Raw genomic sequence first — 18,201 nt, 5'->3', positions numbered from 1 at the left:
CATATATACCAAATTTAAACTTTGTTAGTATAAAATCTTTGGAGGGTTTATAAAGTGAGTTTTAAAGAATCTACCTTAAGTGTATGTAAACTTCAGACTTCACCTGAAAATATACTTAGGACTAATTTCTTCAGTCTTTTTGCACTATGAATAAACTTCTACTTTTCCCCCCCGCGGAATGTGACTATAATACTACGGACTTTAACCAATTTTACAGGCACAAGGGTATGTTGGACAGTGAGCAACATGCTTCACACTGCATACTGAGTAGGAAGATTTTGTGAAAGTCATTTCAGTTCCGCTGGACTGTTGGTAGTCCATACAGAAGCACTCTCCCAACCATTTTTGAGAAATCAAAGAGCCTAACAGGAGTTTGCCTACATTTAGCTTGTATTTGTTTCTGCAGCAGATTTACAGGTACAGGGAATTGTGTTTTTTTTCCCTTTTCCAAGGAACATACTGGATTTTAATATATTTCCTTCACAGTATACAAATATAGATATTTGTAGCTAGAGATCCACAAAGGGAGAAAATGAGTCATGTATCTTAAAATAGTTTACTCCTAAGCTTTTGACAACCTACCAGGTGTCAGAGGAAAGTGATTAGAAATACAGGAATCAAAGGCAATATATAGCAGGTGAAGTGTGGGGGTGGAGGTTCTAAGAGTGCCAGAGAGCTGGCTGAAACTTGGGTCTCTAATGAAAATGCCATTAAGAGAGACTTGAAACGACCATACACAGGCTTAAAAAGAACATTCAAATAGATTAGTCTTTTTTTTTTTTTTTTAAACACCAGCACCCTCTGAACCCCACCTTATTAATCCACAGACAACCTTAACCGGCTACGTATTGCCTTTGATTCCTGTAATCATTTTACTCTGATGATGACACCTAGTAGGTTGTTAAAAGCTTTGGAACAAAATACTATTTTAAGATACACTACTCATTTTCTTCCTTTGTAGATCTCTATCTACAAATATGCAAACAGTATTACAGACTTACTTACAAAATATGTATCTTTGCATTTCAATTACAGCCTAGGTCATCTAATGCTGCAGGATTCCATTTATAATCAGACTAGACCAGTTCCTACTTTCAACTGAACTTCTACCTCAATGTTATTTCTTTATTTCTGCCTTCTCTGTTGTAAATCACAAAATGATTAAATGGGTTTATCCACTTTTTACAAGTAATTATGTTTTCCTGACCTTTATTTTTTTTTATTAATAATCACAGAAGTGGTGGTTTTAATGTTCTTGGTCACTTGTATGTGAATCTGCTATTTTCTTTTTTGAAATTATTAAATATTCTTGAACCTAGTTTAAAATGTGCTTGGATTTTTACCTACTTTATTACAAGAACTATATGATTAATTTTGAATTTCTTGCTCACTAAAAAGTCTTGGATTCATGTCCTCTCCAGCCTACATAATATGTATTAAAATAGAGACAACCAGAGAGAACAATAGGTGCAATTTACAACTACTTGATCAAAATAAATTGATAAAAAAGTAAACAAATGCTGTAAGGAACTTCTGAATAGACATAAAAATAGGCTTGTGGGGTTTTTAGTGCTGTTTAAGATCTGCAAAGCTTACTACTTTCAATAATTTACTTGACTGACTGCAAGTTTGATAGGACTCATTTTTTCATCCTTTGTTTATAGCAATGTGTGATAGATTACTAAAAATGTTATTCAAAAGGTAGAAACTGGCAAATAACAGCATTTTAAGTAAAGCATGAGTCTGACTAGGAATGAAAAACTGCCCATGGTATGACTTCAGTAAACTATAGATATAATTCACTAAGGCAAAACACCAATGGAAAAGCAAGACACTCATGGAAAGCACGCCGGAAGGGGCGTGGATTGACTAAGCCGCCGACAAGTAAGACACCTATGGCGCACACAGGAAGGAGCCACGCCGGAGGTGAATCGCCATATGCAGCATGTAAAACGGTTTGCTAGGGGTATCCCATGGGATCCTTAAAACATTCTTTTACAACTGAGGTTAAAACACAATGAAGTAAGCAGTCTTTAAAAACCGAGTTTTCGGTTATGACGCACGACCGCGTGCACCATAGCAAACTGTTTTACACGCTACATACAGCAGTTCGCATCTGCAACAAACATGCGCCTTCTTAGATGCTCCTACAGTAACATGGAAAGTCTACGTGAGTCACAGGTGAATCTGGACTGTGCAAAGATGACAACGACTCAAGTGACGAGTTAGAGGTGGGCACATGAGCGATGGCAGTCCGACAGTTTTCAGTCATGGACGACTGTGTGTTGGTTCGTTCCGTGCATTGTTACAATGTTGCTTTTCTTGCCGATTTATTACATTACCGATTTTTCAAATGTTAATTTTCTTCCTGTGCTTAAAAATCATTAAAAAAGCGGCCTGATTATGCGGAGTATGGTATGCCGCGGGTTGGCTAGTTAAGAATTAAAAGGTCAGAGTTCCTCCAAGCAGGGACCAACCGAGAATAGAAGAAAAGTTTGTCAAATGGGAAACTTTTATATTCATAGAGAACCAAGTTCGAGTCCCCATTTAACTTACTGCAGTCCTTTGGAATGTTAAAAAAAGTAGAAAACTCATAGAACAAACATACCCACAAAGGGAAATGTGCAAACTCTGCAGAGTTTTAGCTAGGCAATGAATTCAGGAGATAGGAAGAAGCAGCACCAACAATTTTGCCACAAGCCCCCAACACCCTAACAAACAGAATACAAATACAAAAAGCACTTTAATCTTATTTGCAATATAGTTGTCTGTATAAACTGATATTTGTAATAATCTGCTAGGTTTATAAGATGAATGCCAATAGTAAGAGGAGAGTTATAAAGATATAGCTCTTCTGAAACTTCATCACGTCAGCAAAAAAACTGAGTTTTTTTTTTTTAGAACACTGAAAATACTACGAACATTTAACATATCTCAATGACAACTGTTTACTAAGATTTCCTATTTAAATAGGATGCCTACGTTACAAATGAAGTTATACATTTGTAGTGAACGCAAGTATCTCAATGACTTGCTTTAAAGCAGTAATGTAATTATTCTTAGATAAAAATGAAAAAACATGACCCGGTAAATTCCTAATGGGGTCTGATGCAGTATAACATACAAGACATCTCATTCAAATGTGATTTAAATGATAGAGAGGGAATTAATACCATTTTATAACTACAAAGTGAAGGCCATTCATATGCTGGTTTTTAAATGAAAGTAAAAAGAAATTAAAACCATTCTATAACTAGGAGGTGTACCATAGGTGTAAAAAACTTACACAATGCAAAGAAAAATACAAACACTCAAAACCACTTACAATATAGTAGGAAACCTTCATGTCATCAGTCAAAACAGATATTGCTGCACAACATTCATGTGGAAATTTTGATTAAATAGCAGCAACTATGCAATTAAACAACTCAGTCATGAAAAATATTAAAAAGCTTCCAAATAAAGTTTTTGATTTCTGGCATAAATAGCTCTATTGTTAAACAGGTTTTAATAAGTTTAAAGAATGGCTGGTTCTCAAACATTTGGCACAAGCTATATAAAGTTAGCTAATCAGCCTATACTTTAAATCTAAAACATTACCCATAAGCTGAACATTAAAAAAACTGAAAAGAATATTTACTTATATTACTTTATTAAATATTGTTAAGAGTTGAAAGACTATATAAACAATTGTCAGAATATTTATAACATTAGAGTAGAACTAGCATTTGGTAAATAATAAAATGTAGCATCCTTGACCTCAGAATCTTCGATTTCAAGTAGTTTTAATATTTCAAATGAAGTAATAAACAGATCTGACACTGTCTTGTCATTAATAATGAAAATATGGATGCCCAATGATGTAAAATCCAGTAAGTAAATGCTACACACTTATGCTATTATATGCATAGTTATCAAATAAAACTAAATTAATCACATTTGTGGGGATTTACAGCAATAGCATCTATGTTTCAGAATGTAGTATTAAATTATTGCTAGATCTAGTATCTAATTATCCTTTCCATGTAGAAACAACTAGCAGAATAATTAACAAACCTATAATTGAACATTTTTAAACAAACCAATAAATAAGTAAAGCATTATTAATACAACAGCCACTCAAATCCAGTGCTGGACTAGCTTTGCTTTTGCTAAAAGCTATCATTAAATAAATAAGTTAATTGTAAAAGAAAAGAATAAAGCTAGATAAAGGCAGATTATACCAAAAGTAACAATTATTTTGCATTCTTTGATCTGTTCAAAACACTACCGGATCTAGAACTTGAATGCATTCAGACCTGTAGCAGGCTGCTGCTGCTGTGTTAGAGTTGCAGCCATGGCAACAGCTGCTGCATTGGGAATACTGCTGAAAGGAGCTGGTCCAGTAGTGACCCGAGGAGATCCTGACCATTTCTTATTGGTTGCCCTTTTCGATTCAAATACATCAGTAGTATCTTCCAAAAAAGCTTTTCTGTAGCCAAGATATTGATGTTTTAAAATCTAAAACAAAAAAGAAGAATAAAGATAGCTAGGTTAAAGAAACATGTGAAAGCTTGAGTATGAGTTCACGTTTTTCTCTTCTGAAAATTCTCTATCATGTGTGACTGAAAATTTTCAGCAAAATCTGAAAATGACTATTTGTATTTAAAGTTAAGATAACAGTTAGTAATCACAGCGCAAACAAACAAGTTTTCAAAAACCAAGCACTCGGTTGGGGAGAAAAAAAAATGATAAAGCAGGAGGCAAGGAGAGAAAAATCAAAATAACTTTTTTCCTCCATATAAAAAGGTCCTTTTGCTTTATTGTATTGTCCATACTGTCTATTGTATTGTGGGTGTGAATAAAAAAAAAATCTTTTTTTGTTACATTTTACAGTTTTTGTTAAAACACATCTATCTTGCGATTCACAAAATTAACAAGATTAAAGTCAGAATTCAGAAATGAAAGGCAAACTTTTCTTTTTTAGTTAATTTTGTGATAAAATTAGAAAAAGTCAAGATAAAAGGGGATCAAGTGATTCATAACCTTGTGATCTGCAGAAACAGAAGAAAACTGACAATGGTGCTCAAAGAGACAGTGCAACTGTATTTCAGAAGTGGTTTCAGTAATAGTGAAATTCAAGCTCTCATTTAGATGTAGTAGCTGCATTTTTAGAAGTGCAATTATACAAATTATTATTAAATACAGGGAGTGGTTACACAAGCAAGCAATCCAAAGAGAACATGGTGTTACACAAAATGTGGTGAGACAGCCAATCAAGCTGAATGACTCTGATCAAGCTGAATGACCCTGAAGGCACAGAGGTTAGACAGGCATGATGGCGAATATGGTAGCATCATCAAAACCAAGGCCATTTTTCCTGAAAATGATGAATCTTAGTGGTTAATGAGCAATTTGCACAATGCATTTACATAATGTATGAGGTTTGTTTTTCGGCATATCCCAAAACCCCTTTTAAAACATCCCGTTTAAGAGCAAACCTAAAATACTACTGTTAACCCCACCCCTGGAATCACCTACAAAAAAAAAAAAAAAATTGCATCACATGTCAAATTAAAAGCAGTTTATTTACAATACTTACATAATGAAGTGCCACTTTAGAGCACCAGTAAAATGGAAAGAAGTTGTGAAAAGTAATATGAAGTAAATATTACAGCTTAATAAAGTAATACAACAAAGCATATAAGCTCAAAATTGGGCTTGCTTTATTTCAAAAACTAAATCCAAGCAAGTGACAGTAAAAAACAATAATTTGAGGTCGTCTAAAATATATATATATTTTTTTTAAGGAGACTGAAATTTTCTTTCATGGCTTGTCTAAGAGCAGCCTTTCTAACAGGGAGAATTAAGGAGATGGGTGTTCATGTTCCAGAAACACCCTGCTTTAGAGAGTTTGCTTGTTTTCCCCAGTCCAGATGGTTTTTTTCTGGGTGTCATTTTCTCCCACAGTCCAAAGACATGCATGGTCAGTGAAGTGACACTGTTGAACTGTTGTGGGTGTGCGCTCGCACTGCAAGGGTGCAGTCCCCTCTCTAGGTATGGTTCCTACTTTGCAACCAATGTTTGCTGGGATAAGCTCCACCTTCTCCATAACCCACTTTTGGTTAGGTGGGTTAAGAAAATGGATGGATGAATGTTGACACAATGAACTGAATAAACCTGGACATCATATTTTATATATATATTTATATTTATTTTAGATACAGAGATTCCACCATGGTAGCCTGATAGTCATTTGTAAATTATGTACAGTAGAGTCTCGCTTATCCGACATAAACAGGTGGGCAGAATGTCGGATAAACGAAAATGTTGGATAATGGCAGGTGTTAAGAAAAAGCCTATTAAACGTAAAACTGTGTTATAATTTTACACATTATGAACCTAATAATCATGTTCTACAACAAAACAGAATAAAATGAAAAAATGAACTTAGTGTTACAGAATTGTCTGGAGTTAAATATAGTATGTACTGTACTTAAAAAGTTCAGTTCTGTGATGATTTAAAGACATTTTTGATCGTAGTCTGCTTTCCTGACGAGTGCAGTTTCGTTGCGGTTAAGTCTCGCCATCTTTGCAGCATCATGTTGATTCCTGTAGCTTCTTGTTGCTCAATGTAATTGCAGTTTCTAGAGCCTTAACTCTATCACTCATATAGTCAACATTTGTACGAGCATATACTGTTCACTACAGCATTGTGACTGCGTGTGTGTGTTTGTGCTGTGACATGCGAGTCCCCGTCTTGCACCCGAAAACTCGAAGCTGAGTCTCAGTACTTTTAGCAACACCAGCTTTATTCAGCAAGGTTATTTATTTTAGCAGGAGATTATATATATGAATATATATATGAATATATATATGAATATATATATATATATGAATATATATATATATGAATATATATATATATATATATATATATATATATATATATATATGAATATATATATATATGAATGATACATACTAAAATTCCAATCCATTGTTGCTGGATTTTTGTTTCATAGTCTCAGATTTCAGCCGTGATTCACAATAATCCATCGGCAATGAAGATAGTGTAAAACCTGCCACAGCGATAGCAATCACGTAGCAGAAGCATGTCACAAAACACACAGAACTGAAAGACTACCAAGCACTGAGTTAGGCTCTCAAGGCAGACAAATTATTTAAAAGATGGAGACCAACTCAATGACTGTTAAGAAAAGGTGCGATTACCATCAGAAAATAAGACAGAAGCAGAAAGTTAGTATTGTTACTGTAGTACAAGGGTTCTCTGGTTCCCCCTTGGAGAGCTAATACAAATAGTTAATCATAAGTCAACCTATGTCAATAGTGAACTTGTTTAATTATATGGCACATTAATGCTTTCATTCTGTCACAAACCCATCTTATATTGTAGATTTCTCTTTTAAAATTATACAAGCCAAATGATTCTTTAGCACTTCTTTCTAAATCTACTATATAATAAAAGGCTACTTTCTGTGTGTATCCAGTCCCTCCAAGCAATCTGATCGGTCAGTTAGGGTATGGTGACACAATTGATAGAGGAAGTGCTGGGCACCAGAGGCTGAAACACATGATGAGTGAAGGTGTAGGAGGTAAGCTTCTATGAATGTTGTTTTCACAGTGCGTAATGAAGGCTGGTCTGCAATTGGTAGTAGTTGTATATATATAAAAAAAAAAAAAAAAAATCAAGCAGATGAGAGATACCAAATATTTTAAAATGTAATCTATTGACCATGGCTAGTATTTTAAAGTTAATACTTCAAGTTGATTATAAATTGTTGTAAAGGAGACCATGCTATACTGGTTTCTCTCTAGTTCAGTCCTGTGGTGCCACTGTGGCTGCAGGTTTTTGTTCCAACCAGTTTCATCAATGACTTAATTTCCTCTTACTGAGCTCACTTTCTAATTAGTCTCTCTTTTTCTCATTCTGTATTTAGAATAATGTAGCAATGAAACAGTTAAATTTGTAGGAAATTTAGAAATCTGTATTTCTGCTGTAGTTTGAAGTAATTCATTTTTCTTTTACATTTTCTTATTCACATGTCTCTGTGGAATTTGCTCCCTTAACTGTAATCTAAAACAACAACTAATGATAAGCAGGGGAGACAACAAGGCAAATGAGATGAAAAGGCTGAAGCTACAGTGCAATATGCTAATATGTTCCTTAGTAAACAATAGAGATAGGAGTGGGAAGATTGACACATCACAATTCACTCATCTGTGTTCATGGACAAAACTCCATACCTGGACTTTTATGTGGACTTATAAATAAACCAGAAAATATGCACAATAAAAGACATTTTATTTAAACAAACTGTGCAATGAGAACAAATGATAAAGTGCATCTCTGAGAAAAAAAGAAAAAATTATAAAGTATACATTACATTTTTGAAAAAAATGAAAACATTAACAAAAAAACCCACAACACACAAAAAAGATGGTTTATGAAGGCAAATAACATGCTATTGTGAGGGAAATCTCAGAAAACACTGCAAAACATTTGAGGTACTTTATCAGCATGTTTCAATTTCAAGCCAATATATCTCCCATGGTCAAAGTGTTCATATAGCGAGTACACAATGGAATAAGATGGAAAGCAAAGGAAAAAATAAGGACCAACACTATATGGGATCTGAGTGTCAAAGCTGAACTTTAGGGCAATAATACTTGTAATTCATGTTAAGTTATAAATAATACTTCATGTAATTTTAAGACCATTTTTGCCCATGTCACTGTGTGATATATGTATAAATTTGGGAAGGGTTGGATTTTGTCCTTTGATATTTCCATTGTTGTTTAGAAACACAGGCACAATTTGAGCAACACATTTGTAATCAGACATTTGTTATCACGTTATAGGCAGAAAGATACTGAAATCAACGAATATCCTATTACTAGCTTTGTTTACCATGCCAAATAAGAACTGGATATTTTACGTGAAAGGATTAATATGAGGCAAAAGTATAAAAGAATCTTATTTCTGGCCAATGTTTTACATACAATATAAACAATATTGGAAACAAAATCTCCAAATTCCAAGTGAACAGAAGTATTGGATCAAATTATTCTGAAGCAAAGTAAATTTGGTTGAAGTTAGCATATGTTTGCATACCCCTTATATACAAAAACTGCCATAAGTCTGTGACCTAATGACATCACCGCACTCTAGAAATTCGTTAGGTATGCTTTAAACTTTTGAAAGCCTCTTTCAGTTGGTGCTCGTTTTGGGGCTTTTCCGACTTTGGCTTCATTAATAGGTGAATGCATTCTCAGTTGGGTTTTAAGCATGAGACTGACATGATCAGTCTATAATTTTCCACTTTTTTCTTTGTGATAAATTTCATGTTTAGGAGAGCACAATGTCTGAGGTCCCAGTCAAACTACATTTTAAACCTCCATCCAGTAAGCTTAGAAGCATAATTTTGGACTTGAGAAGACAAGATGCTTCTGTACAGGTGCCGGTCATAAAATTAGAATATCATGACAAAGTTGATTTATTTCAGTAATTCCATTCAAAAAGCGAAACTTGTATATTAAGATTCATTCATTACACACAGACTGATGTATTTCAAATGTTTATTTCTTTTAATTTTGATGATTATAACTGACAATTAATGAAAGTCCCAAATTCAGTATCTCGGAAAATTAGAATATCAATTAAGACCAATGCAAAAAAAGGATTTTTAGAAATGTTGGCCAACTGAAAGGTATTAAATGAAAAGTATGAGCAAGTACAGCACTCAATATTTAGTTGGGGCTCCTTTGGCCTGGATTACTGCAGCAATGCGGCGTGGCATGGAGTCGATCAGTCTGTGGCACTGCTCAGGTGTTATGAGAGCCCATGTTGCTCTGACAGTGGCCTTCAGCTCTTCTGAATTGTTGGGTCTGGAGTATTGTATCTTCCTCTTCACAGTACCCCATAGATTTTCTATGGGGTTAAGGTCAGGCGAGTTTGCTGGCCAATCAAGAACAGGGATACCATGGTCCTAAAACCAGGTACTGGTAGCTTTGACAATGTGTGCAGGTTCCAGGTCCTTTTGGAAAATTAAATCTGCATCTCCATAAAGTTAGTCAGCAGCAGGAAGCATGAAGTGCTCTAAAACTTCCTGGTAGACGGCCACATTGACCTTGGACCTCAGAAAACACAATGGACCAACACTAGCAGATGACATGGCACCCCAAACCATCACTGACTGTGGAAACTTTACACTGGACCTCGAGCAACGTGGATTCTGTGCCTCTCCTCTCTTCCTCCAGACTCTGGGACCTTGATTTCCTAAGGAAATGCAAAATTTACTTTCAGAGAACTTTAGACCACTCGGCAGCAGTCCAGTCAAAACGCTTCTGATGCTGTCTCTTGTTCAAGAGTGGCTTGACACAAGCAATGCGACAGCTGAAACCCATACATCTGTGCGTGGTGGTTCTTGAAGCACTGACTCCAGCTGCACTTCACTCTTTGTGAATCTCCCCCACAGTTTTGAATGGGTTTTGTTTCCCAATCCTCTCCAGGGTGCGGTTATCCCTATTGCTTGTACACTTTTTTCTACCACATCTTGTCCTTCCCTTCGCCTCTCTATTAATGTGCTTGGACATAGAGCTATGTGAACAGCCAGCCTCTTTAGCAATGACCTTTTGTGTCTTCCCCTCCTTGTGCAAGGTGTCAATGGTTGTCTTTTGGACAACTGTCAAGTCAGCAGTCTTCCCCATGATTGTGTAGCCTACAGAACTAGACAGAGATCATTTAAAGGCTTTTGCATGTGTTTTAAGTTAATTAGCTGATTAGAGTGTGGCACCAGGTGTCTTCAATATTGAACCTTTTCACAATATTCTAATTTTCCGAGATATTGAATTTGGGACTTTCATTAGTTGTCAGTTATAATCATCAAAATTAAAAGAAACAAACATTTGAAATACATCAGTCTGTGTGTAATGAATTAATCTAATAAACAAGTTTCACTTTTTGAATGGAATTACTGAAATAAATCAACTTTGTCATGATATTCTAATTTTATGACTGGCACCAGTATATCTTAGAATTCATCCGGCTGCTACCATCATCAATAAATATTAGCAAGCCAGTTCTGGAAGCAGGAACGTTTGCCCATATTTCACAAATTAACTGGTCTGCTAAGGGTCATTTGCAGTTCCTCACTTTCTCCACATTTTTCCCTTCCTATAACCCTGGTAAAAGATCATCTTTACTGTATCTGTCCGTTAAACTATGGCACAGAACTGTTCTGGCTCATCTTTGAGAACTCCAATCTGTAATACACATTCTTGGTGCTGATAAGAGGTTTGCATCGTGTAGTAGTGTAGCCTTTGTATTTAGTTTCATTAATTATTCTGCAAATGGTAAATACCAACCCTTTCATCCAAACAACCTGTGGACAGTCTTACTTCTTTGGATGTTATTTTGGATTTCTCTTCACACCTCTAACAATACTTCTATCATCAGCTGCTGTGGACTTCCTGGTATAGCCTGCTTATTGCAAATTGCTTACACCTGCAGTGGTTTCTTTTAAAAAAAATTCCATATTGTTGATTTTTAAAATGCCCAAATCATCAATGGTTCTGATTGGTGTTTGCCTTTATCTAATTCTCAGAATTACTTCTGTCAGTCAATTCTCTAATTTAACTGATTTTGTACATTTGATTTCAACACCAGACTCCGAATGCAAACTCCAACAACTACAAATCTTAAATACATGAAGCAACTAGAATCACCTTTCAAAATACTTCTGCTCAGCTGGAAGTGGGGGACTAAGCACAACAAATGTAATTTTTTCCCCCATTATTATTTACAGTCATATGAAAAACTTTGAGAACCCCTCTCAGCCTGCATAATAATTTACTGTACTTTCAATAAAAAAAAGGAACAGTGGTATGTCTTTCATTTCTTAGGAACATCCGAGTACTGAGGTGTTTTCCCAGGTTTGGCAGGCCAAGAAAAATACAGGAGCGACATAAGCGCAGGATTGTGAGAATTGTTACAGATAACCCACAGATAACCTCCAAAGACCTGCAAGAACATCTTGCTGCAGATGGTGTAGCTGTACATACATAGTTCTACAATTCAGCGCAATTTGCACAAAGAACATCTGTATGGCAGGGTGATGAGAAAGAAGCCCTTTCTGCACTCACACCACAGACAGAGTCACTTGTATGCAAATCCTAATTTAGACCAGCCAGATTTATTCTGGAACAAAGTGCTTTGGACTGATGAGACAAAAATTGAGTTATATGGTCATAACAGAAATGCTTTGCATGGCAGAAGAAGAACACCACATTCCAAGAAAAACACCTGCTACCTACTGTCAAATTTGGTGGAGGTTCAATCATGCTGTAGGGCTGTGTGGCTAGTTCAGGGACTGGGGCCCTTGTTAAAGTTAAGGGTCGGATGAATTCAAACCAATATCTACAAATTCTTCAGGAAAATGTTCAAGCATCAGTCACAAAGTAGTAGCTCCCCAGGGGTTGGATATTCCAACAAGACAATGACCCAAAACACAGTTCGAAATCTACAAAGGCATCCATGCAGTGGGAGAAGTACAATGTTTTGGAATGGCTGTCACAGTCCCCTGACTTGAATATCATCAAAAATCTATGGGATGATTTGAAGCAGGCTGTCTATGCTCGGCAGCCAACAAATTTAACTGATCTGGAGAGATTTTGTATGGAATGGTCAAAAATACCACCATCCACAATCCAGACACTCAAAAGGTCATAGGAGGCATATAGAGGCTGTTATATTTGCAAAAGCAGGCTCAACTAAGTATTGATGTAATATCTCTGTTGGGGTGGCCAAATTTATGCACCTGTCTAATTTTGTTATGATGCATATTTTCTGTTAATCCGATAAACTTAATACCACTGCTAAAATACTACTGTTTCCATAAGACATGTCATATATTAAAAGGAAGTTGCTACTTTGAAAGCTCAGCCAATGATAAACAAAAATCCAAAGAATTAAGAGGGGTTTCCAAACTTTCATATGACTGTATGTTACATGACCTAACATGATCTACATACTGCATGAGTGGTTCAAGCTTTTGCAAAAAAGGCGTGAAAATAAAACATGAACAAGGCTTAGCCAAGTATACTCCCTCCATTTTTCAAATACAACCTGTTTCAAGAATAATATGTAATTATTAACTTTGAATTTTAAATATTTAAGGGATGCAAAAAATTATATATTGTAACTTTACATTAATATGTGACCAATCTAATGGAAACAAATATTCTGCCTGATTTTCTGACTGATATGTGAGTGCAATAGGTTTAATGGGGATTGTTTTAGACAATTGGTGGTATTGTTTCACCCAAGAACAACTGTTGTATGTTTTACCACTAACAAAATTTCCTGTCTTTAAAAACAAGATTTTTTTTAAATATAAACATTTTGGATTTTGTGCCCAGTACCTCTTTAAATATTCTGCCTCCCACCTTTCTGGTAAATTACTTATGTACTTATAAAAAGCTAAAAGACGGAATCGATACAATGTAGAAGTACATGGGAGTGGTGAATCTCTAATTTCAAAAATTTTCTAGACATTAGTAATCACAATATATTTTCAATTAATGATTACCAGGCTGGACGAACAAAAAAATAGTTTCTATAAATAAAACCTAATTATTAAACAAGACATTTTTTTAAGTAAATTTTTGACAACAGCTTAAAAATGGTGTTTATTTCAAAGTACAGTAAAACAGACCTCCAAAACTCACCTTTACATTTTCATGCACTGCATGAAGTTGAGCTGCTAAAGCAACGAATGTCTCATAAAGCTTCTGCATTGCCAAAGATAGATCTGCAAAAAAAGAGACATTAGAGATGCAAACATTTTTGACAGTTACTCTTAATTTGAGAAATATCAAATGTAAAATTCAGACCATCATTCATGGGATTTTTCTAATGAAACATCAATTAACAAGCTAAATGTCTTAAAAATAAAATTGCTAAGAAAATCACTTTAAAACTTACTCAGAAACAAGTCTTACTGACTCACCCAATGAAATGCTTGATCCTAAAGAAGTATTTTGTAATATGACATCACACTCACAAAGAATAACCAGGCTTTATGTAAATACTATTTAGTTTCTACAAAACAATGTTTAACTGTTTTGATTTCTTCCATTTTACCCTGATTAAAATTGCCAAGTGTTGCCGCTCAAAATACCCTTATATTTGTGGTGCTTTGATTGACTGCAAACCTGAGGATTTTCACTTCATAGGACTTGAATGGTGATTGATAAATGACCAAATCTTAAAAAAAAGATATAAGAATCTTCTTTTCTAAGCTTTCAGGTAGTTTAGTTGTAGCAATACTTCACACAAAAGTATTACCATAAATTAGGAAGTTTAGGTGTCTGAATTTTCTGTAAACAGAGTGCCAACAGTCAGATTTTAGGAGAGAAGAAAGGTACTTTGGCTTCTTAAAGAAAGAGGAGTAATAAACTGAGAACAGAAAATCTTTGGAATCATCCTGTGTATGGAGAGTAACAGTAGACGTAAATGTTGACCAGCTGCACTTGAAGTGGGAGAAAAGAGGGAAAAGTCTTCAGTAAGAATTAAAAGAAGATTGTTTAATGAGTTCAGACCTTTTCATTTTGTCCATTAATTAAACTTGACACTGCTTGTCTGAGTGTGAAGAGTGAGTAAGCTTGTTAGAACAGCTCCTCACATTTTTAACTAGAAAAATAAACGAGAGCTTGCCCTCACTGCTTAGACAATACTAGGCTTGATAGCTTAAAAGCCAGCTTTATGTATGTTACATGTAAACATGTGAAGCATGTTATTTTTGTATTTTCCTGATAACTTATGGCCATTTTATTAGATTTGTGACATGTAAATTACGACAAGCATTTTTATCTCATCTTAGATCATATGTATTATAAATAATATTTTGTGCACATGTTTTATTCAAATATAAAGTACAGATTTTTTTCATTTATTTTAAGGTCACAGAATGATAAGCATACAGAAATTTGTTTTATTAAAAATGAACAAGTAACAGACATGGTGTGAAGTTTCAATTATAAAAATACCACTTTAATATGGAACAGAAGGCTTCTACACAGCTGGATATGCAGGATTTTTAGGCTTCTAAACAGCTGAATATGCAGAACCTTAGCATAAAAGTAAACCAAATTTGTGATCAATATCTGTACTAAAATAGCTCAATGGAGTTGCCCTACCTTATACTGTCTTCCTTTTTCTAGATTTATGACCAAAATATATTTTTTTTAATTTTCCAACAAAAAGTACAGAAAAAGGCACACAAAGAACAATGTATTTTTTTAACTCTTTAATGTGATATATAGTTAGCTTATCAGAAAGAAAAAAGACAAAACATTGACACAACAAATAATGGTAGTTTGATCCAAAAAAAGAAAACTGCAAGCACCTTTGCTTACAGAGCATGCAGTAAGGTCTTTTAAAAAAAAAAAAACACACAAGGAAGTTAAAAGTAATTTTTTTTTGGGGTGGTCTAAATGATTCCTTTCCATTTTCCCCCTGGACTTTACATGCTTTATTTAATAAACTTCTTCCTTATGGATTACATTTATAAGCATGTTTTTTCCCAGTTTTAATATTTTAAGTCTAGGCTATACAAGGAATATACATTTATTAAAATAAGATGTATTCTCTACCAGTTTCTTTTTTAAATTCACAACCACAGGTTGCTTTCTTTAATTCACATTTTTGGTAATTGTTCTTTATTACATTTTATTTGTTTCCAACAATATGTACAGTGGAACAATTTCCCCCATGGGATTGTATGTAAATACAATTAATCCGTTCCAGACTCTATGTAAATATTTTTTTAAACATTTTTTACGCACAAATATGGTTAATTACACCATAGAATGCACATCATAGTAGTAAACTAAATATAAAAACATTGAATAACACTGAGAAAACCTTGAACAACAGAGAAAACTAACATTGCAAGAGTTCACGCTATAGCCTTATGACCCGATCGCTGTAAACACTTTTTTAAAATGAGTTTTAAGCACAGGGGGAAAAAAAGGGATATTTGAACAAATCCGAACTTTAAAAACCAACCACAAGCAACCAAGAAAGGAACACTGCAGGAGATCATAAGAGCACCTAACAGCAAAATAATACAGAGATGTTGTATATGGCGAATTCCAATTAATCACCTGTAACTAGTCTGCTTAATTTAATAAAATAACAGGTACAAGAGACATTTTAACAATGTCTGCTATTTGGGTTCACAAAACAGGTATACAAGTATTGACCAAGGCAGTAAGCTTAGTGTTCACTAAAAACATGGAGAGCTCGTTTCTTCACCAACTCACAAAACCAGAAATGTGTTAACTTGAGCAAAGACATCAAACATGTACTCGGGACCCACTTCAACCAGCCCAATTTTCTATGTTGTAGTGTGCTGAGCCAGTAGCATGCCTGCTCTGTTATCAGTAGCCAAGTAATAACTAAAACCCCTTCAAAACACACATAAAAGTTGTTTTTTGTTATTTTTTTAAGCTACTCAAAAGCTTAAATTTCCCCTTGGGACTAATAAAGTATCTATCTAAAATACTATCTATATGTTAAAACAATACTAAAGAAGCAGCTTACAAGCTGACCTCAGTCAGATTTGCTATGAGATTTCTAAAGTTGTCACTGGCAAAATTAACCTCAGTGAGCACCTGAACCCATACAACTGATAGAAATATGCTTGCTTGAGAAAAGTACAGTCAGCCAGGCCTTCAAGCCCTGCTTGGCCCACTGGCTTCAGGAACTGAATTTAATGGGGTTGGGGGAGATTTTATTAGCTTGAGGAGATTCCTGCTAAACATTTATAAAAGACAAAATGATCATCATGGACTACCTCATGTATCTTACAATGTGCCTGTACTTGTGTGAGGGAAAAAAAAAACCCCACATCCAATCAAAGGTAAAACCAGACATTCAATTCTAAAAGAACAGTTGCTTGTTTTACCTGCACTAATTTTGGCATTGTGTTATTCCAGATGTGCTATACAAAGCTATGGTATTTTAATGATCTGTTTTTGCGATTCACATCCATAATCAGCCTTTTCATAATTTTGAATGGTTAATTTATCTTCATTGGTGAAACGTACACCTAGACACCTTTACAGTGTAGTTTTTCTACTGTCATGGCTTTGCACTTTGATCTACAAATGTACTCAGACTTTTTTTTTAACCGCATTTCTTCTGCCTTAAATGTTTTGTATCTCTGTCCCATTTACTCTTAAATTGAATTAAATAGCAGACAGATTTTCAAAAACAATGGACATTTCCATATGTAGTCAGAATTAAACGTATATTTTGACAAAGACAGAAAGAATAAAACTGCATGTTAATCTACTCACAGCCTCTCTTACATGCTTTTTCTTTGTTTCAGTTATCATACAGTTACAAATAAACCTGTAATGTAAGATTTCTTAGGTGAGGAGGAAAGACTTTCAGGTACTCAAAATATCAGGTCCCAGACAGCATCATCAACAGGGTTCAAGTTTATTAGCTCATGCAAATAAGAATTTCATTGTACTATGTTTTAATTCCTTTTTGCTGCATTTATATTGAGTCATTATATGATGTGTACAGACATTAAATAATGACCATGCAGAGTGGAAGCAATATAAACAGCATACTTGAAACTCAAAGAAGGTGTAAAAATCAGCAAGAGACTATTTTTCATATGAAATTGTGTTATATCATAATGTGCTGTGGCATCACTACAGTGGGAGAAATTTAAAACTGACTTAAAAAGCTAAGCAACTGACCAAGCTTCCTCTGCTCCAAAACCACTCAGTCATGTGTGTGGTTATTCTGCAAAATAGTAAGAGTATGGCCTATAGCTACAGAGCACTGTAATTGGACCATCCAATCAGACCAATTGAGAAATACCCCCCCACTAACTGCCCCTCTTATTTTCACTTTAATATGAGATTACAGCCATAATCCACACAATATCAATGAGTTAAAACTTTAGGTGCATAATGAGCACATCAGTAGATAAGTGTAGCACTGCTCCTTTTAACCAAATTGCCCTCAACGGATGTTAAAAACAATGGCTGAATAAAAAAAAATGTTCTTTATATTACTATTATAAAAGTATATGGCAACATTGTGTCATTGTAAACCTTTAGCGCCTTATTGAGGAGACAATTATTTACAGTGCAGAGACAGACAAAAACTTGTTGTCT

General features: G+C 34.7%; 1 protein-coding gene across 2 annotated transcripts in view; it reads right to left on the bottom strand.

The window, feature by feature from the left end:
- nup58 (nucleoporin 58) overlaps positions 1 to 18,201 on the bottom strand; it is a 98,967-nt gene that overhangs the window by 17,276 nt on the left and 63,490 nt on the right. For both annotated transcript variants that reach the window (XM_039745473.1, XM_039745474.1), the window contains exons 11-12: positions 13,729 to 13,811; positions 4,299 to 4,500 (exon numbers count right to left, since the gene is read on the bottom strand). In XM_039745473.1, coding sequence (XP_039601407.1) covers positions 4,299 to 4,500; positions 13,729 to 13,811 — 285 coding nt within the window. The remainder of the gene's footprint in view (positions 1 to 4,298; positions 4,501 to 13,728; positions 13,812 to 18,201) is intronic.

The sequence above is a fragment of the Polypterus senegalus genome, chromosome 2 (assembly GCF_016835505.1).
Source record: "Polypterus senegalus isolate Bchr_013 chromosome 2, ASM1683550v1, whole genome shotgun sequence".
Taxonomy (NCBI): Eukaryota; Metazoa; Chordata; class Cladistia; order Polypteriformes; family Polypteridae; genus Polypterus; species Polypterus senegalus.
The sequence above is the reverse complement of the archived record's forward strand: the minus strand, read 5'-3'. Positions and strand labels throughout refer to the sequence as shown.